Raw genomic sequence first — 26,024 nt, 5'->3', positions numbered from 1 at the left:
CAACTAACGAGCAAAATAACCAGTTAATATCATAATGGCAGGAACAAGTTCACGCATAACAATATTAACCTTAAATGTAAATGTAAGAAATGCTCCAATGAAAAGACACAGACTGGCACACTGGATAAAGAGTCAAGACCCATCAGTCTGCTGTATTCAGGAGACCCATCTCACATGCAGAGACATACATAGGCTCAAAATAAAGGGATGGAGGATGATCTACCAAGCAAATAGAGAACAAAAAAAAGCAGGGGTTGCAATCCTAGTCTCTGATAAAACGGACTTTAAACCATCCAAGATCAAAAGAGACAAAGAAGGCCATTACATAATGGTAAAGGGATCAATTCAACAGGAAGAGCTAACTATCCTAAATATATATGCACCCAATACAGGAACACCCAGATTCATAAAGCAAGTCCTTAGAGACTTACAAAGAGACTTAGACTCCCATACAGTAACAATGGGAAACTTCAACAATCCACTGTCAACATTAGACAGATCAACGAGAGAGAAAGTTAACAAGAATATCAAGGAATTGAACTCATCTCTGCACCAAGCGGACCTAATAGACATCTATAGAACTCTCCACCCCAAGTCAACAGAGTATACATTCTTCTCACACCACATCACACCTATTCCAAAATTGTCCACATAATTGGAAGTAAAGCACTCCTTAGCAAATATATAACAGAAATTATAACAAATGGTCTCTCAGACCACAGTGCAATCAAACTAGAACTCAGGACTAGGAAACTCATTCAAAACCGCTCAACTACATGGAAACTGAACAACCTGCCCCTGAATAACTACTGGGTACATAACGAAATGAATGCAGAAATAAAGATGTTCTTTGAAACCAATGAGAACAAAGATACAACATACCAGAATCTCTGGGACACATTTAAAGCAGTGTGTAGAGGGAAATTTATAGCACTAAATGCCCACAGGAGAAAGCAGGAAAGATCTAAAATTGACACTCTAACATCACAATTAAAAGAACTAGAGAAGCAAGAGCAAACACATTCAAAAGCTAGCAGAAGGCAAGAAATAACTAAGATCAGAGCAGAAGTGAAGGAGATAGAGACACAAAAAACCCTCCAAAAAATCAATGAATCCAGGAGTTGGTTTTTTGAAAAGATCAACAAAATTGACAGACCGCTAGCAAGACTAATAAAGAAGAAAACAGAGAGGAATCAAATAGACGCAATAAAAAATGATAAAGGAGATATCACCACTGACCCCACAGAAATACAAACAACCATGAGAGAATACTATAAACGCCTCTATGCAAATCAACTAGAAAATCTAGAAGAAATGGATAATTTCCTGGACACTTACACTCTCCCAAGACTAAACCAGGAAGAAGTTGAATCCCTGAATAGACCAATAGCAGGCTCTGAAATTGACGCAACAATTAATAGCCTACCCACCAAATAAAGTCCAGGACCAGATGGATTCACAGCTGAATTCTACCAGAGGTACAAGGAGGAGCTGGTACCATTCCTTCTGAAACTATTCCAATCAATAGAAAAAGAGGGAATCCTCCCTAACTCATTTTATGAGGCGAACATCATCCTGATACCAAAGCCTGGCAGAGACACAACAAAAAAAAGAGAATTTTAGACCAATATCCCTGATGAACATAAATGCATATATCCTCAATAAAATACTGGCAAACCGGATTCAGCAGCACATCAAGAAGCTTATCCACCATGATCAAGTGGGCTTCATCCCTCGGATGCAAGGCTGATTCAACATTCGCAAATCAATAAACATAATCCAGCATATAAACAGAACCAAAGTCAAGAACCACATGATTATCTCAATAGATGCAGAAAAGGCTTTTGACAAAATTCAACAGCCCTTCATGCTAAAAACGCTCAATAAATTCGGTATTGATGGAATGTACCTCAAAATAATAAGAACTATTTATGACAAACCCATAGCCAATATCATACTGAATGGGCAAAAACTGGAAAAATTCCCTTTGAAAACTGGTACAAGACAAGGATGCCCTCTCTCACCACTCCTATTCAACATAGTGTTGGACGTTCTGGCTAGGGCAATCAGGCAAGAGAAAGAAATAAAGGGTATCCAGTTAGGAAAAGAAGAATTCAAATTGTCCTTGTTTGCAGATGACATGATTGTATATTTAGAAAACCCCATTGTCTCAGCCCAAAATCTCCTTAAGCTGATAAGTAACTTCAGCAAAGTCTCAGGATACAAAATTAATGTGCAAAAATCACAAGCATTATTATACACCAATAACAGACAAACAGAGAGCCAAATCATGAATGAACTTCCATTCACAATTGCTTCAAAGAGAATAAAATACCTAGGAATCCAACTTACAAGGGATGTAAAGGACCTCTTCAAGGAGAACTGCAAACCGCTGCTCAGTGAAATCAAACAGGACACTAACAAATGGAAGAACATACCATGCTCATGGATAGGAAGAATCAATATCGTGAAAATGGCCATACTGCCCCAGGTTATTTATGGATTCAATGCCATCCCGATCAAGCTACCAATGAGTTTCTTCACAGAATTCGAAAAAACTGCTTTAAAGTTCATATGGAACCAAAAAAGAGCCCGCATTGCCAAGACAGTCCTAAGTCAAAAGAACAAAGCTGGAGGCATCACGCTACCTGACTTCAAACTATACTACAAGGCTACAGTAACCAAAACAGCATGGTACTGGTACCAAAACAGAGCTATAGACCAATGGAACAGAACAGAATCCTCAGAAATAATACCACACATCTACAGCCATCTGATCTTTGACAAACCTGAGAGAAACAAGAAGTGGGGAAAGGATTCCCTATTTAATAAATGGTGCTGGGAAAATTGGCTAGCCATAAGTAGAAAGCTGAAACTGGATCCTTTCCTTACTCCTCATATGAGGATTAATTCAAGATGGATTAGAGACTTAAATGTTAGACCTAATACCATAAAAACCCTAGAAGAAAACCTAGGTAGTACCATTCAGGACATAGGCATGGGCAAGGACTTCATGTCTAAAACACCAAAAGCAACGGCAGCAAAAGCCAACATTGACAAATGGGATCTAATTAAACTAAAGAGCTTCTGCACAGCTAAAGAAACTACCATCAGAGTGAACAGGCAACCTACAGAATGGGAGAAAATTTTTGCAATCTACTCATCTGACAAAGGGCTAATATCCAGAATCTACAAAGAACTCAAACAAATATACAAGAAAAAAACAAACAACCCCATCAAAAAGTGGGCAAAGGATATGAACAGACATTTCTCAAAAGAAGACATTCATACAGCCAACAGACACATGAAAAAATGCTCATCATCACTGGCCATCAGAGAAATGCAAATCAAAACCACAATGAGATACCATCTCACACCAGTTAGAATGGCAATCATTAAAAAATCAGGAAACAACAGGTGTTGGATAGGATGTGGAGAAATAGGAACACTTTTACACTGTTGTTGGGATTGTAAACTAGTTCAACCATTATGGAAAACAGTATGGCAATTCCTCAAGGATCTAGAACTAGATGTACCATATGACCCAGCCATCCCACTACTGGGTATATACCCAAAGGATTATAAATTATTCTACTACAAAGACACATGCACACGTATGTTTATTGTGGCACTATTCACAATAGCAAAGACTTGGAATCAACCCAAATGTCCATCTGTGACAGACTGGATCAAGAAAATGTGGCACATATACACCATGGAATACTATGCAGCCATAAAAAAGGATGAGTTTGCATCCTTTGTAGGGACATGGATGCAGCTGGAAACCATCATTCTTAGCAAACTATCACAAGAAGAGAAAACCAAACACCACATGTTCTCACTCATAGGTGGGAACTGAACAATGAGATCACTTGGACTCGGGAAGGGGAACATTACACACTGGAGCCTATCGGGGGAGGGGGGAGGGGGGAGGGATTGCATTGGGGAGTTATACATGATATAAATGATGAATTGATGGGTGCTGACGAGTTGATGGGTGCAGCACACCAACATGGCACACGTATACATATGTAACAAACCTGCACGTTATGCACATGTACCCTAGAACTTAAAGTATAATAAAAATAAATAAATAAATAAATAAATAAGAATAAGGAATAGCCATGTAACGCAAGAAAAAAAGCAGAATGGGATTACAAACATTCCTAGATTTTCACAAATGTTTCTCAGATGATAGCCTAAATCTCCCATTGAAGCCATTATTCAACAGTAGTAGATTAAAATAAGGCAAACAGGATGCCCAAAGCGGGGGTGGGGGGGAGGTGGGAATCTATGATTTTGTAGGCTTATAAAAATGAGAGCAGGCCGGGCGCGGTGGCTCAAGCCTGTAATCCCAGCACTTTGGGAGGCCGAGACGGGCGGATCACGAGGTCAGGAGATCAACACCATCCTGGCTAACACGGTGAAACCCCGTCTCTACTAAAAAATGCAAAAAACTAGCCGCGCGAGGTGGCGGGCGCCTGTAGTCCCAGCTACTCGGGAGGCTGAGGCAGGAGAATGGCGTAAACCCGGGAGGCGGAGCTTGCAGTGAGCTGAGATCCGGCCACTGCACTCCAACCTGGGTGACAGAGCGAGACTCTGTCTCAAAAAAAAAAAAAAAAAAAAAAAAAGAGAGAGAGAGAGCAATATAATGTAATAATACTGTGGTCCCTAGAAGGAGACTACATGGATTGAAAACACTAAATCTCCCACTTACACACTTTTAATCCTGGGCAAGTCAGTTAGGTTCTCTGCTTCAGTGTCATTATTTGTCAAATGATGGTAAGAATAGTACTCATGATTAAACTAGTTTGACATAATAATTGGTGCTTTGAACAGTTTAGAACTATGTACCTGATTTATCATCATACTGCTTATAAGGATAACATTTTGTGTGTTTTATCACAGTCAATCTATTTTTTTCTCCTTGAGCCCTGATATGGTTTGGCTGTGTCTCCACCCAAATCTCATCTTGAATTGTAGTTCTCATAATCCCCACATGTCGTGGGAGGAAGCCTGTGGGTTGAATCATGGTGGGTGAGTTATCCCCATGTTGCTGTTCTCATGATAGTGAGTGAGTTCTCACTAGATCTGATGGTTTCACAAGGGACCTTTTTTCCCTTTTGCTCGGCATTTCTCTTTCCTGCCGCCCTGTAAAGAAGGATGTGTTTGCTTCCCCTTTTGCCATGGTTGTTTCCTGAGGCATCCCCAGCCATGCTGAACTGAGTCGATTAAACCATTTTCCTTTATAAATTACACAGTCTCAGGTATATCTTTATTAGCAGCATGGGAATGGACTAATACAAGCCCTTTGTTCCTGGGATTTTAATGGTATGTAGGTATGGTGGGGGAGGGGTTAGGATAGCATTCCTCTACTTGGAATTCTTTTAACACCAGCCTCAGAATCTGCTACTTAAATGCTCACTTTCCTTTGTTATGGTTCACTTGGTGCTTGCAAACACAAGCAATATGTGTAGACAAAATTCAGTGTCTAAAGAAAGCAATATTGGCCTTGTATAGTAACAGAGAAGATCCTTATGCCTGATCATTTGCTCTCATGAAGAATAGCCTAAGAACCAGGTGCAGTGGCTTATGCTTATATTCCCAGCTAGTCAGAAGGCTGATATGGGATTGCTAGAGCCCAGGGATTTGAGGTTACAGTGAGCTATGGTTATGCCACTGCACTCCAGCTTGCGTAAAAGAGTGAGATGAAAGAGAGAGAGAGAGAAAGAAGAAAAGAAAGAAAAGAGAAAGAAAGAGAAAGACAGAAGGAGGGAAGGAAGGGAGGAAGGAAGGAAGGAAGGAAGGAAGGGAGGGAGGAGGGAGGGACGAAGGAAGGAAGGAAGGAAGGAAGAAGGAGGAAGGAAGGAAGGAAGGAAGGAAGGAAGGAAGGAAGGAAGGAAGGAAGGAAGGAGGGGACGCGAGGAGGGAAAGAAGAGAAAAGAAGGAGAGGAAGGAAGGGAAAAGAAGGAAGGAAGGAAGGAAGGAAAGGAAGGAAGGAAGGAAGGAAGAAAGAAAAGAGGGAAACAAAGAAAAAGAAAAGAAAGAAAAAGAGAAAGAAAAAGAAGAAAGAAAGAAAGAAAAGAAAGAAAGAAAGAAAAGAAAGAAAGAAAGAAAGAGAGAAGAGAGAGAGAGAGAGAGAGAAGAAAAGAAAGAAAGAAAGAAAGAAAGAAAGAAAGAAAGAAAGAAAGAAAGAAAGAAAGGAAGGAAGGAAGGAAGGAAGGAGGAAGGAAAGGAAGGAAGGAAAAGGAAGGAAGGAAGAAGGAAAGAAGAGAAAAAAGAAGAGAGGAAGGAAAAACCTCCCTCTTCCTAGGGGAGAGAGAGAGAAAGCCTATATTTCATTGATCTTTCTGAATTTTCCATGAATCCCTAATATTCTACATTCTGTAGATACTATCTTCTCAAAATTGTTATTGTTGTTGCTTTATACTTTTATACTACTTAAGTTCTCATTTCACTTCTTTTAAAGTTGTAATAACATTTATACTGACCTGTATTTGGTCCTTATTACATCCTTCCTCTACCTAAGAATTTTTCAGGCTCACCACAGCTGTTATTTTGGACCATCCAATTTTTTGCTGTGAGGCAGGAGAGGGAGTCTCCTCTGAACTGCAGAATTTTAACAGCATCACTGGCCTCTCGCCTTTAAATATCTGCCAGTTGTGAAAACTAAAATGTCTGCGGATGTTGTATGTTGCCGTATGTCTCCTAAGTGGTAAAGTCATCTTTAGTTAAGAATCAGCACTCTACAATTCTGCCTGATCAATCTTCCTAAAATACAGTTTAGATCATATCATTCTCTGCTCAAAATTTTTCATTGTCTTCCCGTTTTGTAGTGAAAGTATTTTAAGGACTCAGACTCTGGTTATCACTGTGTTTCCTGGTATGTTCCCTATTCTCTCCTATTTCTTCTCTACAATTTAGACTGGCTAAAATTTTATATATGTACACACACATACTATGGGGTTTGGTAACTTTTCTCAGCCTCCAAATACTCCTATTCCACATCAAACATCATGTTTTGGATTTTTACCTGCATGACCCATTTTCTTAATCAAATTCCCTCACATAGTAGTTCAGTTTAAACCCCTGTTGGAATTGAGATGGGTCCTTGTTTTTCAAACAAGGACCTTGTTTAATTAAACTTTGTTTAATTAAAACTCAGTATAAAAGTGACTACACAGAGCAGTGAAACAAAATATTGAGCCCAGAAACAAATACCATTTTTATAGAGACAATATATAATAAAAGAGATATTTTTGTCTATATGGAGACCTGGTGATTTATTAAAAGTTATATACTGGCAAAAAAGACAATCTATTTGTTTAGAATAAAGGAAATGTGAACTTTTCTATATACAAAAAGAAACCTTTCTCTAGGTAACATATGTAAGTATAAGTAAATATAAAAAATAAAATAATCTGGAAAAGCATTCAGGACATAGGAATAATCTTATTTAGAGATACCTCTTGAATCATCATGAGAAATCCAGCAGCTGCCAAGGAAATTACAGATTTAATTTTCCTACATAAACTAATTGAAATATTTATATGACAAATTATATGATTGGAAGGTCAATGGGGAAATGATAAATTAGGAATAAATATTTATAGCACATATCAGTTAAAAGGGTGATATCCATTCTTCAAGGAGGCATTGCAAATTAATAAGGAAAAAAATTCATTAGAGATGAGCAAGTCCATTTGATAAATAAATACATGAATGCCTTCTCAAATTCCTTTGCTAGGGAAATGCTAATAAAAGTAACAATGGGTTATTGTTTCTCACTGTATAAAGTGATACAGTATATTTTTACACATTGTTTTGGAAAAGGTACTGTCTTTTGAATCAATCTGGCAATATATTTTAAAATCAAACCGAAGGTCTTACTCTTTGAACCAACAATCACACTCTTGGGAGTCTTACTGATAGAAAGAAAAGATACATGGATAAAGTTGTTTATTAAAGAATAGGTTGTAGTGGCAAAAGCTGGAGAACAATGGGTAAATTGAATTAACGATGGTATGATCAACAAATTATTGCGTAGTTATATGAACAACAGATTATTTGGAGGCATTTTATATGTGATAACAACAGTAAGAGCATATATAATAAGATTCATTTTTGTGGGAAAAAAAGCCAGAATCGTGGATGTGTGTATGTGCATGTGTGTGTGTGATCCTATGAGCATGGAGAAAGGTGCAGAATCCACCTGATTTTGGGGAAATATAGGTGGAGAGAGAGGAATGGAAACATTGGAAAAATGGGTAATAGAAAAGTTGCTCATGATTTTGAAAAATAAGAAAGCATTTTTAGGCTGGGCACAGTGGCTCATGCCTGTAATCCCAGCACTTTAGGAGGCCAAGGCAGGTGGATCGTCTGAGGTGATGGAATTTGAGTTCGAGGAGTTCAAGACCAGTATGAACAACATGGTGAAATGCCATCTCTACTAGAAATACAAAAATTACCTGGGCATGGTGGCACTAATCCCAGCTACTCGGAAGGCTGAGGCAAAAGAATCACTTGAACCTGGGAGGTGGAGGTTGCAGTGAGCTGAGATCGCGTCGTTGCACTCCAGCCTGGGCAACAAGAACGAAACTCCATCTCAAAAAAAAAAAAAACATTTTTAATATATATTTATTTCAAGTCACTTAAGAGCATGTATATGCAGGTGTGTGTTTTGTGTCTCTAGTGAGATAAATGAAAATACACATACCTGCATTATTTTGAAAAACTGAATTAAACTTTCTTTTCCAGCTCCTACCTTGCCTCCATTCATACACAGAGAAATAAACAATACCAATATAATTAAAGTGTAGTCTCCACTTGACACCCCATTGAACTTTTTATTATTTCCATTTTATCTAAATACATCAAGATGCTTTAACAATATACCTCTTCTGTGCCCTTATGTGGAGAAAGGAAATCTTAAATTAGATTTTACATTTTAGTAAATGTAAATATTCCATTTCTTGTTCATGGACCATCTAGAATTTTGGAAATCTTAGATGTATTTCTGAGTATTATACATTTTCACTTATAAAAAAGTGTAAGTTTGCTCAATCTCCAAAGTAAGAGTTTTTGCATGAGTTTATTATACTTTGTACATATTAAAATATTATGACATATGAGTAATTTCTTGTGTTAAAATTACATTTTATTTTTTATTTGTATGCAAATACATTTATAGAGATTATAGTTTAATATGAGCAGGACTTTTATTATAATTAATTAGCAGCGAATTTCACTTTAAGAACCTTAATCCTTTCAGCTAAATGGGGTTAGTTATTTTATTTATTTTTTAGCAGCTATGTGCAGTTCCAAGGTTTATAAGACTGGGCTTTTAAATCTTCTGTTCTATTTTTTAAATCTACAAGTTTGATGTTGGAAAGTCTCATTAACAACAAACAAAACTATCCATATGTATTCAAAACAAAATAGCTTGAAAAGTTTATGATAATTTAAGAGTTAATTTGACAAATGAAGGTTTGGCTTCATTGATATGTGACCTTGAAGTTGCACAGGGTCCCTCACTATCAAAAGAACCCTGTGCTTGGTTTAAAGTTCTGCTCCTGCCATCTTGAAACTCTTAATAATTTTATCTTTGAACTGATGTTTTGTAAGTGAAGTCCACTGGGACAACAGGGTGTGAACATGAGCAGCAGAACTGCAGGATGGCAGCAGCACACACACAGATTCAAGCCTGTAGGCACAGGAGACATGCAATTGGCCTAGCAGCAAGGGGGCATGTGCATGATTCAGCAGTCTGGATGCTATGTGTCCCTGATGTGGCCGAACCAGGACTAGGCCCAGATTAGGAGTGACTATCTGTAGCAGCAGGATAAGCAGCAGCAACAAAGGCAGTTGTGGGAGATGAAAGTGGCTACCCATGCAGTCAGGGAGAACACCCATGGTAAGTAGACAGCTTGCTCATCAGTCCCAAGGGAACATCCCCGTAGTATCTATTTTAATTTTAAATCTCCCACCTAAATTCCAAGACAATACCCATGGCACTCAGGCAGTAAACCTTGTAAATAAATTATTACAAAATAAATGTTACACATGGGCACAGCAGTAAGCACTTTAGAAAGTCATTAGAATTCTTCAGCGTTTACAATGTCCAGTTTTGAAAGCTGCTGCAAAATTGCACAGCAGATGTCCATAAACTTAGAAATACAAATTAAATTGAAGGCTTGCATTTTATGGAAAATAACACTACTTTTATATGAAGTTTTAAATTAAACCAATTATCAACAAGGAAGATAATTTTTAAATTAAACTTTCTTTGTAACTAAAAATATAGCAATACAATATATAAACAGGCATTTTGAATTATATGCAAATCTTGAAACTACTTTCAGTTTTTTGCACAGCCTTGACAAGTTACAAGAAATATCAGAAGAAACACTAAAACATCGTTGCATACATTTAAATTTAACATTCAATTCAATAAAAGGCAGTATATGTGACCTTTGTGATGGAATTGTTCTATGTCTTTACTGTGGTAATAAATACATGAACCTACACATGTGACAAAATTGCATAGAAGTAAATATACACACACATATAGGCACACAAATGAGTACGCTTAAATTAGTGAGCTATAAATGAGATGAGTACATTGTAACAATGTCAATTTCCTGGCTATGAAATTATACTATAGTTTGCAGCATGTTACTTCTGGAGAAGCTGAGAGAAGAGTACATAGAATCTCTCTCTATTACTTCTCATAACTTACATGTAAACCTATAATTACCTAAAAGTAAAAAAATTAATTAAAAAAATAAATTCAGATATAAAAACTGAATTCTATGTGAAATTAGTATGAAACTGATTGGCATGATGAGTTAAATATTTATTGAAAAGTTGTTCTATGAAAATCATCAGCTCCAAATGTACTCAAATATGTATTTTAAAATAAATTATCAGAAGTTGATCCTAATCTCACAGCCTATAAAATACCCATAATAGGTTTAATAACATTTGAATTAATAGAAAGATCATTTTTAAATTAAAAAATATTTAAAATTATTTGTAATCTTGCAATAGCCAAGAGCAACTGATGTGATTGTCAATGAAATCACTGAAAATAAAGTTGATAATTACATAAATTTTGATAATCTAAGAAATGGATTTCAGAAAAATAAGCCAGAAAAATTTTATGATCAAAATATCACATTAATGCAGTAATATTTATTGTATTACATGTAATTATGACATTAAAATATTAATTTTTAAAATTTGTAAGTTTATATTGTTACTCATTTATCACTGTTATCACATTAGGTTTTAAAGGAAAAATCTTTATATTTTATTATATTTAACAACTTTTTTTTCTTGCATTTTGAAATCATTTTCATTTTGCTCTGGCTCTCATAAATTGTGTAATACTTGAATTAGGGAGTTCAATAAAATTTATCCAAAAAATAATTTAAATTTTAATAGAAGTTAGATAAGATACATTAAACATTGTTTTTAAAAAATTGAGCTTGCAATTGTTTTGAAATGACGTCAGAAGTTACAACTAATAAGTCATCTCAGAAGTCAGCATTTCCTATTTTTTTTTCCCCAGGACATAAGCCAAGATGTTCTTTTGCCTATTTCATTTTATTATTTTATAAAAAACCAATAAGATTCAGCCGTCTTCAATCCTGACACAGATTACAATGTATGTCACTTGGAGTGAGGGCTTCAAGGAAGTCTTTCCATTTACCTATCAGACCTGTATTTCCAATATATATTTGTTTAAATTTTTATTTAGAAAAATTATAGTGTTAAGGATTATACAGCTATATCAATATGGATTTTTAAAATCTGAACTTCATGGTTTTGATAAAAATGTCTATACTTTGGCCTATATGTGTCATACTGTCTGCTGCATTTCATAGCTTACAAATATATTATTAATACTATTTGACCACATTTCCTGGAAACCTTAAAGCATTCATTCTTGTCATTATTACATGGCATACCATTGTCCCAAAAGGAATTTTAGTTTTAAAAACAGCAAACTTAAAACTGACAAAGAGTGCATGTAAGTAACAGCAGACTGTTTCCACTTCATCATAGTAGGAAATATTTGAAAAACATCATCATTTAATTCACAATTAATGAGAAGTACATTTGTAAATGCTCCATTGTAAGGATTTTTCCAGTATTCAGTATTTTATCATGCTTCTGTGTACAGATCATTCTCACTTTTCATTCTGCCATCCTAATGGCTCAGTAATTTTCTTTTTCTGTTATGTTCCAGAATGATTCTTGGGGAAAGCAGTATTCATATGCACTCTTCAAAGCTATGAGTCACATGCTGTGCATTGGGTATGGAGCCCAAGCCCCAGTCAGCATGTCTGACCTCTGGATTACCATGCTGAGCATGATCGTCGGGGCCACGTGCTATGCCATGTTTGTCGGCCATGCCACTGCTTTAATCCAGTCTCTGGATTCTTCGAGGCGACAATATCAAGAGAAGGTAATTTGTTTTATTTATCTCCAATGTCTTTAACCAGCTAACCTGAACCAGTAGATTGAATTGTTTTCAAGATAACTACACTGTCTCCTCTATTAAAAAAAAAAAAAAAAAAAAAAAGAGAGAGATAAAATGTTTAAAGTAAAAACACACAATCTTCTTTGATATTTTGAGGTTGTTTCTCATTTGTCTTTTGAATAATATTTTTTAAAATGTGACTTTGCATCTACAGAAAAAAATAGTTACATATTTCAAAATGTAAAAAGCTGATAGAATATGTTATCATGGATCATATTCTATCATATTTCAATAGTTAAAATAAACCTTCTCTCGTATGTGTTAGAAAAATTTTAGTTGATTAAGTGGAGACAGGCAGCTATTGTACATGTCCCTCTGTACCCCCCTCATCTATAATCATAATTTATATTACAATCCATATGCTTAGCTGAGCGTATATTACCCGTATATCTAGATAAGTCGCCACACTCTCCAGTCTTAAAACTGGATATAACAACTGCTATGATCCATTCTTATGCTCAATGTGCTAATTAAAATGATTGCTGCTCTAAACTTTTCTCAAAAGAGAGAGAAAAAGTAAATATAGGCAATGATTTGTTCATTGGATTTTTTTTTTTTTTTTCACATGAAGAATTTCTTTGGCTAGGGCTAAATATAGGGTATGTGGACCATACTAATATTCTTGACCAAACATCAGTAGCTTTCTGACAGATAAATAAGAATATTTTAAATTAATGGAACAATATGTAATGTAGGGGCTTTGTTGATCCTGACAGAGTCATGCACCTTGCCAAAGAGCATTTCTGAAAGTAATGATTAAAATGGTTCTAGAATATTTCTCTTGGTGAGTGATAACAACTTAGTCTCAGAATTATTTTCAAAATGCCAAAAAAGTTTTTAGTTACTGCTTTATTTACAGAAGTTTTCAACACTATACTCACACAATACGAGAACGGAAACCTAGATATTTCCCTTGAATATAATTACACTGCCACCAGCTATTACAGTCAGCAAGCTGGCATTTTATTACTGAAGTAATGAAAAGATAAACCACAAAAATTGCTTTCAGGTTCATTTTTTTTTTTTTTTTTTTTTTTTTTTTTTGAGACGGAGTCTCGCTCTGTCGCCCGGGCTGGAATGCAGTGGCAGGTTCTCAGCTCACTGCAAGCTCCGCCTCCCGGGTTTATGCCATTCTCCTGCCTCAACCTCCGAGTAACTGGGACTATAGGCGCCCGCCACCTCGCCTGGCTAGTTTTTTGTATTTTTTAATAGAGACGGGGTTTCACCGTGTTAGCCAGGATGGTGTTGATCTCCTGACCTCGTGATCCGCCCGTCTCGGCCTCCCAAAGTGCTGGGATTACAGGCTTGAGCCACCGCGCCCGGCTCAGGTTTATTTTTAACTAGTCTCCCAATTAATTAAAAATAACAACATAGTAAGGAACAAGAGACTGTACACAATGGTGAATTTAAGAATTAGATATCTAAAGGAATTTGGGCTAATTTTATGGAGATTTAAGATAAGACTATATCATGTTATATCTGATGTTTCTCTTACACTGTTGTTCTTTCATTTTATGTTGCTTTTAATAAAAATGTCTCTTTCACACCTCTTTTTTTTTTGGTCTGCCTCATTGCTATACATTTTCTCAATAAGAAAACAAACTTCCAGGATTACAGTGATTAGCATTTTATTGCATATTAAATAAGTTCACAAAGTTTATGTTTTTAAATATCCTATATTAGCCAACTTTAACTTGGAAAATCAGTGTATTCACTTATGGAATCATAGATACTTATATGCAAAGATGTTGTGATGTTTGTAATAATTCAAGTCATGAAGTTTTTGATCTTAAAACTGCTTGATAGAGGACAAGAAAACTAGTATAACCCTTTGGTATTTACTGACATTTGGAGCAATGTAATTGGGAACAGCTGATTAAAAGAATATAGTTTTTGTTTTGAAATGGAGTCTCGTGCTCGCTTCGGCAGCACATGTACTAAAATTTGAACGATACAGAGAAGATTAGCATGGCCCCTGCGCAAGGATGACACGCAAATTCGTGAAGCGTTCCATATTTTTGCTAGGAAGAAACTGCATCAACTAACGAGCAAAATAACCAGTTAATATCATAATGGCAGGATCAAGTTCACACATAACAATATTAACCTTAAATTTTAATGGACTAAATGCTCCAATGAAAAGACACAGACTGGCAAACTGGATAAAGAGTCAAGACCCATCAGTCTGCTGTATTCAGGAGACCCATCTCACATGCAGAGACATTCATAGGCTCAAAATAAAGGGATGGAGGAAGATCTACCAAGCAAATGGAGAACAAAAAAAAACAGGGGTTGCAATCCTTGTCTCTGATAAAACAGACTTTAAACCATCAAAGATCAAAAGAGACAAAGAAGGCCATTACATAATGGTAAAGGGATCAATTCAACAGGAAGAGCTAACTCTCCTAAATATATATGCACCCAATACAGGAGCACCCAGATTCATGAAGCAAGTCCTTAGAGACTTACAAAGAGACTTAGACTCCCATACAATAATAATGGGAGACTTCAACACTCCACTGTCAACATTAGACAGATCAACGAGACAGAAAGTTAACAAGGATATCCAGGAATTGAACTCATCTCTGCACCACGTGGACCTAATAGACATCTATAGAACTCTCCACCACAAATCAACAGAATATACATTCTTCTCAGCACCACATCACACTTATTCCAAAATTGACCACATAATTGGAAGTAAAGCACTCCTCAGCAAATGTAAAAGAACAGAAATTATAACAAACTGTCTCTCAGACCACAGTGCAATCAAACTAGAACTCAGGACTAAGAAACTCAATCAAAACTGCTCAACTACATGGAAACTGAACAACCTGCTCCTGAATGACTACTGGGTACATAAAGAAATGAAAGCAGAAATAAAGATGTTCTTTGAAACCAATGAGAACAAAGATACAACATACCAGAATCTCTGGGACACATTTAAAGCAGTGTGTAGAGGGAAATTTATAGAACTAAATGCCCACAAGAGAAAGCAGGAAAGATCTAAAATTGACACTCTAACATCACAATTAAAAGAACTAGAGAGGCAAGAGCAAACACATTCAAAAGCTAGCAGAAGGCAAGTAATAACTAAGATCAGAGCCGAACTGAAGGAGATAGAGACACAAAAAACCCTCCAAAAAATCAATGAATCCAGGAGTTGGTTTTTTGAAAAGATCAACAAAATTGACAGACCGCTAGCAAGGCTAATAAAGAAGAAAAGAGAGAGGAATCAAATAGATGCAATAAAAAATGATAAAGGGGATATCACCACTGACCCCACAGAAATACAAATTACCATCAGAGAATACTATAAACGCCTCTACGCAAATCAACTAGAAAATCTAGAAGAAATGGATAATTTCCTGGACACTTACACTCTCCCAAGGCTAAACCAGGAAGAAGTTGAATCCCTGAATAGACCAATAGCAGGCTCTGAAATTGAGGCAACAATTAATAGCCTACCCACCAAAAAAAGTCCAGGACCAGATGGATTCACAGCTGAATTCTACCAGAGGTACAAGGAGGAGCTGGTACCATTCCTTCTGAAACTATTCCAATCAATAGAAAAAGAGGGAATCCTCCCTAACTCATTTTATGAGGCGAACATCATCCTGATACCAAAGCCTGGCAGAGACACAACAAAAAAAGAGAATTTTAGACCAATATCCCTGATGAGCATTGATGCAAAAATTCTCAATAAAATACTGGCAAACCGGATTCAGCAGCACATCAAAAAGCTTATCCACCATGATCAAGTGGGCTTCATCCCTGGGATGCAAGGCTGGTTCAACATTCGCAAATCAATAAACGTAATCCAGCATATAAACAGAACCAAAGACAAGAACCACATGATTATCTCAATAGATGCAGAAAAGGCTTTTGACAAAATTCAACAGCCCTTCCTGCTAAAAACGCTCAATACATTCGGTATTGATGGAACGTACCTCAAAATAATAAGAGCTATTTATGACAAACCCACAGCTAATATCATACTGAATGGGCAAAAACTGGAAAAATTCCCTTTGAAAACTGGCACAAGACAGGGATGCCCTCTCTCACCACTCCTATTCAACATAGTGTTGGAAGTTCTGGCTAGGGCAATCAGGCAAGAGAAAGAAATCAAGGGTATCCAGTTAGGAAAAGAAGAAGTCAAATTGTCCCTGTTTGCAGATGACATGATTGTATATTTAGAAAACCCCATTGCCTCAGCCCAAAATCACCTTAAGCTGATAAGCAACTTCAGCAAAGTCTCAGGATACAAAATTAATGTGCAAAAATCACAAGCATTCTTATACACCAGTAACAGACAAGCAGAGAGCCAAATCAGGAATGAACTTCCATTCACAATTGCTTCAAAGAGAATAAAATACCTAGGAATCCAGCTTACAAGGGATGTAAAGGACCTCTTCAAGGAGAACTACAAACCACTGCTCAGTGAAATCAAAGAGGACACAAACAAATGGAAGAACATACCATGCTCATGGATAGGAAGAATCAATATCGTGAAAATGGCCATGCTCCCCAAGGTTATTTATAGATTCAATGCCATCCCCATCAAGCTACCAATGACTTTCTTCACAGAATTGGAAAAAACTGCTTTAAAGTTCATATGGAACCAAAAAAGAGCCCGCATTGCCAAGACAATCCTAAGTCAAAAGGACAAAGCTGGAGGCGTCACGCTACCTGACTTCAAACTATACTACAAGGCTACAGTAACCAAAACAGCATGGTACTGGCACCAAAACAGAGATAGAGACCAATGGAACAGAACAGAGTCCTCAGAAATAATACCACACATCTACAGCCATCTGATCTTTGACAAACCTGAGAGAAACAAGAAATGGGGAAAGGAATCCCTATTTAATAAATGGTGCTGGGAAAATTGGCTAGCCATAAGTAGAAAGCTGAAACTGGATCCTTTCCTTACCCCTTATACGAAGATTAATTCAAGATGGAATAGAGACTTAAATGTTAGACCTAATACCATAAAAACCATACAAGAAAACCTAGGTAGTACCATTCAGGACATAGGCATGGGCAAGGACTTCATGTCTAAAACACCAAAAGCAATGGCAGCAAAAGCCAAAATTGACAAATGGGATCTAATTAAACTAAAGAGCTTTTGCACAGCAAAAGAAACTACCATCAGAGTGAACAGGCAACCTACAGAATGGGAGAAAATTTTTGAACCTACTCATCTGACAAAGGGCTAATATCCAGAATCTACAAAGAACTCAAACAAATATACGAGAAAAAAGCAAACAACCGCATCAAAAAGTGGGGAAAGTATATGAACAGACATTTCTCAAAAGAAGATATTCATACAGCCAACAGACACATGAAAAAATGCTCATCATCACTCGCCATCAGAGAAATGCAAATCAAAACCACAATGAGATACCATCTCACACCAGTTAGAATGGCAATCATTAAGAAGTCAGGAAACAACAGGTGTTGGAGAGGATGTGGGGAAATAGGAACACTTTTACACTGTTGGTGGGATTGTAATCTAGTTCAACCATTATGGAAAACAGTATGGCAATTCCTCAAGGATCTAGAACTAGATGTACCATATGACCCAGCCATCCCACTACTGGGTATATACCCAAAGGATTATAAATTATTCTACTACAAAGACACATGTACACGTATGTTTATTGTGGCACTATTCACAATAGCAAAGACTTGGAATCAACCCAAATGTCCATCTGTGACAGACTGGATTAAGAAAATGTGGCACATATACACCATGGAATACTATGCAGCCATAAAAAAGGATGAGTTTGCGTCCTTTGTAGGGACATGGATGCAGCTGGAAACCATCATTCTTAGCAAACTATCACAAGAACAGAAAACCAAACACCGCATGTTCCCACTCATAGGTGGGAACTGAACAATGAGATCACTTGGACTCGGGAAGGGGAACATCACGCACTGGGGCCTATTATGGGGAGGGGGGAGGGGGGAGGAGGGAGGGATTGCATTGGGGAGTTATACATGATATAAATGATGAATTGATGGGTGCTGACGAGTTAATGGGTGCAGCACACCAACATGGCTCAAGTATACATATGTAACAAACCTGCACCTTATGCACATGTACCCTAGAACTTAAAGTATAATAAAAAAAAAAAAAAAAAAAAAAAAAAAAAAAAAAAAAAAAGAATTTAGCCTTGGCCAAGGGAAAAAAAAAAAAAATGGAGTCTCTATCGGCTGGAGTGCAGTGGTGTGATCTCAGCTTACTACAACCTCTGCCTACAGGGTTCAAGTGATTCTCCTGCCTCAATTTCCCAAGTAGTTGGTATTACAGGCACCCACCACCACCCCTAATTTTTTTATTTAAAAGAATAAATTTTTAGATCTAGAAACCAAGTTCCGTCAAGAAGTTTAGTTATAAAGTTCTGTACTCATTTTTTAGTCAGTATAATCCAGGATAGGTCTTAAGGACATTATGTTACTTTTAAAAATTGTACTTTTTGTGAAAAGTATATGTTTAAATTTCAATTTAATCTTATAGCATAGCTTTACATAGTGGATGAGTGATATGCATCTTCTTTGATGGTTTATCCTCTTTGAGTTTTGGCTAAATTATTATCTTTTTATTTAGGTAAAATTCTGGTAGGAGTCACTCTTGGGCAGGACCTAAGATGCAATGCTGACCCTCCTATATGGTTCAGATGTAGTCCACAGAGAAGTACTCATGCATCCTTCTCCTAGACAATCTGTTAGCACTCCTCTTCCTTCTCGTCCAAACCAATGAGGAGAGTGTATCTAGCCTTCCTTGACGGTAGTCAGACTCCAGCGTTCGCAGACTATTTACATGTTTTCAGATATTATTCAGAGTCCAGATCCATGTCTCCCAACCACGTGAGCTTATTTCAAAAATCCTTAAATGAATTTGTTTCGAGTGTTTCCCATATGTCAGGTGTTAGAAAGTAGCCTTTTCACACCCCTATCCCAAAAGGGGTTGTAAAGGGACTCACAGCAGAGGAACTTCTCTCTCAAAAGGAATGTGTTAACTAGTTCCATCAGGAAAAATCTCACCTTACCCCCTGATCTCTATTTAGAATTGATAAGACTGAAGCCTCCAGGAATTATGATCCTCAGATCACCATTTACAATTGTTTACTTGAATAGAAGACAGCCTCTTACATCAGTAATATTCTGATAACTCTCAGATTAGCAGCTCAATGAGAATAGGACAGAGTCAGTCCTTCCTTAGCATCTTTTTAGACCCTCTGTATCTCATCTAGTCCAAAAGCCTCGTCCACAGAAATGTATTATGCATATATAAAAACTATGCCCTGGTCAAATAAGTTCAGAAATGGTGATTGAAACAATGTTACAGAAGTGTTTTTTAGTGTAAATGTGTGTTCCCTGAAGATTTAACATGCCATCTTTGACCTTCATGTCAAGCCTCCATATACTTAAAGTTACTAATGTCCAAAGGAATTAACCTATAAAGACAAATTCTCCGTGATGACCATTCCTTTCTTTTTAAACTGATTATAAGTGATCACTTTCTTTTCTAGATATACTTGCAGTTCATCTAGCCTTCATGAAATGAAACTCCTTTTGATCACCTTTTTTTTTATATACTACTACATCTTAGTTCATACATTTGGGCACTCCTGAGAAGCTGACTATTACTTCTAGTTATGTCACTCTCTCCATTCAAATAACTGTATTAATAGCAGCTTTATGTGTTCACTTCTTCCTTTACAATGAGCAAGAATTTTGGCACAATACAAATCATGACTTAAGATTCAGGGATTTGCAACTCACCTTGATATACTTGATATACATGAAAAACTTTTATTGTGTAAATTAAAACATGAATATGACCAACCTGAATATTACCAAAGAATAACTTTAAATACATGAGGAAATTATCAATTTCAAATCCCTTTATGGACTGGATAGCTTCCTGAAACTATGAATTAGACTGCACAAATCCAGGGCAGGTGCAAAATGAGCTGTTAAAATGGACTGTGCTTTCTAATGGCAGGGCACAAGATACCAAGCCACCAAGACAGTTCTATACCTAGATTCAAATATTGATGATGTTATATAATGTCCAAAGAATGTGCTGAGTCTCAGTTTATCAAGTATATGAAATAAAAATGCTAAACTTCTTCAAAATGACAAATTTATCAAGTTTTGTTAATCTTGGTAAGAGTTTATATGATGCCTTTTGTTTTGTTTTGTTTTGTTTGTTTTGTTTTGAGACTGAGTCTCGCTCTGTTGCCCAGGCTGGAGTGCAGTGGCACAGTCTTGGCTCACTGCAACCTGCGCCTCCTGAGTTCCAGCAATTTCTGGGTAATTTTTGTATTTTTAGTAGAGGCGGGGTTTCACCATGTTGGCCAGGCTGGTCTAGAACTCCTGACCTCAAGTAATCTGCCAACCTTGGCCTCCCAAAGTGCTAGGATTAATGGCATGAGGAACCATGCCTGGCCTATATATGATGCCTATTAGTGGCCTTTTGGAAAAGAAGGTACAGTTTAATGTAAGTACTCTCTCAGCTATACCAAAGAGTAACATGTAATCATTATCCACCTATATAAAATGATACAATTTTATGTAATCATACCAAAAGTATAATGTTCTAAACCTGTTTAGCTCAGGCAAATGTTTTTGTTTAATTGTTTAGTTTTAATTAATGATCCATAGATACTTGTTTATTTCTTGTAAATGAAGGCCCATAAACAGAACTGTCACATGAATTTATTCCATAGATATATTTTTAATTTTTTATAAATCAGCCTAATATTTCAAATTTTATAAGCTAATGGTACACCCAGACACAAAAGGTGAGGGACCAAAACCTGCTCTTATCTTCAAGCTATTCAAATCCCATTTGCAATAGAGTTTATTTCAGCTCATTTACAATAAAATAATTATGGTTAAGATATATACTATCTTGGTAATATGCTCTTCAAGAAAAATTTGTTTGTAGGAGGAGTGGCACCAAATCAACTCTTAAGGATCCTTAAATTCTTAAGGATCATTGTTCTCTCAACATACCAAGTGATTCTTACCTGCCACATCCTTCATCCCACCTCCTAAAGTACTTTTGCCCCTTTCACTATTTACATAGATTCTGCCCTTTCCTTTGGAAGGCTGTGGGAATCTTTCTTGATCATGCCATCATATAGTCATTTGTTTACCATATTTACTCTCTCTGTCCAGAGGGAGTATAAGCACTATTTACTTGTTTTTATTTTGCTTGAACACAGATTACTTTTTTGAAATGAAATATTCAATCTGCTTTCTCTTCTAAAATTCTGAAATTTATTTCCCTGGGAGGAGGAGGTATATTATCAAAGTACCTCTCATCAGATTTGAAGCCATTTCTTAGTCTTGGGCTAATCACGGGTGTGTTCTGCTTCAGGAGATGATGGAGCCTCCTCTCACAGAAAGACAGATGGGAGAGTTTGTCATTGTTTTCATGTAATTCTAAGTCTTCAATTTTTTTAAGTTGTACCACTAGAATAATGGCTGAGCAAAGAGGAACAGTTTGGAGTAATGTCCATGATCACTTATGAATAATACTATTATTTAATTTTAAAAGAAAAAAAGTTGCATCCTGTTTTATAGTTCATCTTCAATATATCAAGAAGCTTAGTTGAGTTGCTAATTTGGTTTGCTGATTTTGTAGCATTCAGTAGCATTTGCCTTCAGAAGAGCAGAGGGACTTTGAAGTTATAATGATCTTGACCTTGAAAAATCATATTGACTGAGTACTTAAATGAAAAATGTTTTGATACCCTAATGTGCATTACGATTATCCTCAAGGGGAAGAGATAGCTCTGAGATCCAAGTGCTTTCAGTGAAGCATTTCAATTGGTTTCCTTCATAATTCTTAAATGCTTTCCTCTTTCCTTTACAAATAAGAATGTCTTGAGTACAACTCCCACATAGTATCTTAGTCAATTTTTTTTTTTTTTATTAGACTACAGCATGTACTTTGCTTCCAGGGAACTGAATTTAATATACTTACGTTAAATTGGTAGTACAGCCAAACGTTCTTAGGCGAGGGAGATCCTAGGACTAGGAACCTCTGTGAGATTCTCTTACAGGAAAACACCAGTGTGACAATGCTTGGAATAACTTAACGTAGCCATTGGAGCTGCTAACAAGTCAGGCTCCTGGTACAACAATGTTGCTTTATATTCTCATCTGGGGCAAATAATTTTTATATTAACTAAGTGTTGTTATAAAGTCTGGAATAAGTCTTTATAAGGGAGTGAGTTTGAGGCTGTTAATTTAACTAGATAGAAAAATAGAAATTTACCAATTGTAAATCACATATCCCATGATTTTTCAAACTTTGTATTTTGATATAACCCACTGTGGCATATGGCATCCCTTTTCCTCAGTGATAATTTTTGTGCCAATACTCTAAGTTACATGCTGGAATGTCCTACATGTGTATTGTAGGTATTCACAGTTTCAGGACTGTGTGAAGTGCTGAAGATTTCTCCAAACTAAACCTTAATTTAGTTTTTTGCGGTTTACATTTATTATTTTTTTACAGCACATATGTTAGCTTCTTGTTATAGCTCTAAAGTAGAGTTGTATTTTCCATTTAATTAATTGATCTATGCATTTGATATTTTAGAACTGTTCGAATTTTTGAGTTTACTCCCCAAAGTTCTCTTTTGAGTATTCTTACTGTATTTGTATTCCTTATATGTCATAAGATAGAAACAAACCGTGAAGCACTTTCACAGGGAAACCTGGTGGCCAGGGACCCACTAATCTGATAAGAACCCAGATTGACAAGAATCACCCTGCATGTAACTTGTGTTTGGTTAGCCATGTTACTGGAATGCACTGGAAATGGACCTTGAAGAATGAAGACGTAATCAGCAGGCAGAATTAGTCACCATAAGATAAATGTCTCAGAAAAATGTCAAAATTTTGAGAGAATTTCTGACCGACAGGAACAAAGTGTACAAAGGCCCTGAAGTAGAGATGTATGAGACATATTGAATAGTCTAATTTGAATGAAACAATAGCTACCTTGCTGGGGAAGTGTGAAATAGCCTAGATTATGGCATAAGAATAGTTTTGAATTCTGGAATGATGAGATTGCACATTATGAAAGGGATATCCTTTGAAAAACTTAGCAATGGTATGTTGGAATTGAAACTGTCTTTTAGAAAAATAAATCACAACAGTGCATGAGATATCATGTATTTCTAATCTAGAATCTAAGATTCCTTGATCAAAATTGTTTCTGATGGAATCATTAATACAAATATGTTAAGCAGGAATTTGAGCATGTTAAGTAGGTAGAGATAACTCTAATAAATCAAACTTTAGGAAGCAACAATTTTGTAAGTAAGTAGGATCCAATAGTCTTCAGTTATAAGTTGTCATGTTATTTGAGCTTCAAATAATCTATTTTGTTCCTCTGCTCCATGTATTCCTGTAGAACGCTAACCATGTGTCAGGCCTAGTACCAGATGCTGGGCACATAGTGAGCAAGTAGACATGGAACCTCCCCTCGTCAAGCTTCTTGTAATATAGTGGTTGGGGTAAGGAGGACATAACACCCAATAGAAAGATTCATAGAAAGCACTACATCAATTTTTAAAACATTAATGCTATGTGTGGAAATGTACAGGCAAGATAAGAGATTTTAAAGTTTTTTACTCGATTCGTATGGAATACTGTAGGGTTAAATGGGAGGGGTGGGGGGGAGAGAAGAAGAAATTACATTTGAGAAGAGACCTGAAAGATGAGTAGAAGTAAGACATGAAAGTGAGCTTCCTGAGAAAAAACTGAGGTATGAAAAAGCTTACCACAGTTCATGAACAGACAGATGTGAAGTGTAACTAGAAGAGAAAGAAAGGTGAAATGACTCTAGATAAGACTGGAGAGGCTGATAGGGATCAGATTAGGTGACATCTTGTAGGCCTAGGCAGCCATGCTATCTTTTAGCTTAAATGCATTGAAAGTCTCGTAGCAATTTGAAATGGAAGAGTAATGAGATTAGATTTGCCATTTTTAAAAAAATGTCAGTCAACAGTGTGTATAATAGATTAAAGGAAGGCAAAAATGGCCTGGTCTTCTTTGGCATTGCACAGTTTTCCAGTGCAAACTTGCAAAGACCTCGGTGAGATTTCCATTTTAACAGGTGGACATATTAAACAGGGTGGGAATATTAAATAGCCATTATATATTGAAAAATACTATTAGGACAAATGCTAAACTTCTGTAAGACAGAGACTCAACAATTCAGTAACTTAAAGAACTATATGATTTCACAAATAAACTTTGTGAAATGAGAGGAGTAAGTGGGATGGTACTGCTCCAAATGGCCATTTGTGAATATAGGTTCATCCAAATTGTTCCTCTACTATCACCTAGGACAGTGCTTCCCAAACTTTAGTGTGCATCATAGTCACCTGAAAAGCTTGTTAAAACACTGATTTGTCGGCCACATTTCCTGAGTTTCTGGCTCATTAAATTTGCAGTGGGGCTTGAGAGTTTGTGTCTCCAACAAGATCTCAGATGCTGCTGCTGCTACAGGTCCAGAGACCACCACCACCCTAGGGTATTGTTCTTGTCTGCATGTTTGAAGTTGTGCCACAGACATGTTTGTCTTCCAGCTCATGACAAGAGGAAGAGAACACAGAGAGACAGGCATATTACTTCTTATGGTTCATTGATGAGAACTTAATTATTAATATGTTTCTACTCAAGGAGGCTGAGAATTGTTTTCTAACTAAGCAGAACTGTGACTACCCAATAACTCTATCCATAGGGAACAAGCAGAGAAGAGATATAGGTGGGAAACTAGTGGCCTGTGCTACAGATGCAAGAACAAAGATGAAGAGGTAGGAAAATACTTGGGATTTCTTAGGCAGTTCATACATTTTGAATGGGTAGTGGAGTACTTGAAAAACAATAGTAGCTGTAAGGCCTAAATTTGTTTGTATTTGGTTTGGTAAGCAATGGAGAACCACTGAGATCATAGCCCTCCCCTTATCCATGTTTTTGTTTTCAGTTTCGGTTACCTGCGGTAAATCATGGTCCAAAAAGATCAAATGGAAATTTGCAGGGATAAACATTCACATAGCTTTTATCACAGTATATTGTTATAATTGTTCTATTTTATTATTAGTTATTGTTCATCTCTTACTATGCCTAATTTATAAATCAAACTTTATCATAGGTATGTATGCATAAGAGAAAATATAGTGTGTATGTGTGTATATACATAAAACTGCAGATAGCACCAAACCCTATATATATGTATATATATAGGGTTTGGTGCTATCTGCAGTTTTAGGCATCCATGGGGGTCTTGAAACATATGTCCTACTAATAAATGAGGACTACTGTATATGGCCTGGTGCTGTAAGATGATAGATGACAGAGAATGTGGAGATATACAGGGTAAGAGGTGGCAAAATAATAAAATATAGGGCAAAATTTCTATCTTCTGTTAAGTCATCTG

General features: G+C 36.5%; 1 protein-coding gene and 1 non-coding gene across 2 annotated transcripts in view; both read left to right on the top strand.

Annotated features, from left to right (window-relative positions):
- Positions 1 to 26,024, top strand: part of HCN1 (hyperpolarization activated cyclic nucleotide gated potassium channel 1) — a 454,348-nt gene that overhangs the window by 284,810 nt on the left and 143,514 nt on the right. The window contains exon 4 of the mRNA XM_010378669.1: positions 12,254 to 12,472. Coding sequence (XP_010376971.1) covers positions 12,254 to 12,472 — 219 coding nt within the window. The remainder of the gene's footprint in view (positions 1 to 12,253; positions 12,473 to 26,024) is intronic.
- Positions 14,461 to 14,567, top strand: LOC115896581. Its single transcript, XR_004056501.1, has one exon. It is a non-coding gene; the product is annotated as a U6 spliceosomal RNA (small nuclear RNA).

Source organism: Rhinopithecus roxellana, chromosome 3, assembly GCF_007565055.1.
Source record: "Rhinopithecus roxellana isolate Shanxi Qingling chromosome 3, ASM756505v1, whole genome shotgun sequence".
Taxonomy (NCBI): Eukaryota; Metazoa; Chordata; class Mammalia; order Primates; family Cercopithecidae; genus Rhinopithecus; species Rhinopithecus roxellana.
Note: the sequence above shows the minus strand (reverse complement) of the source record. Positions and strands in the feature narration are given on the sequence as shown.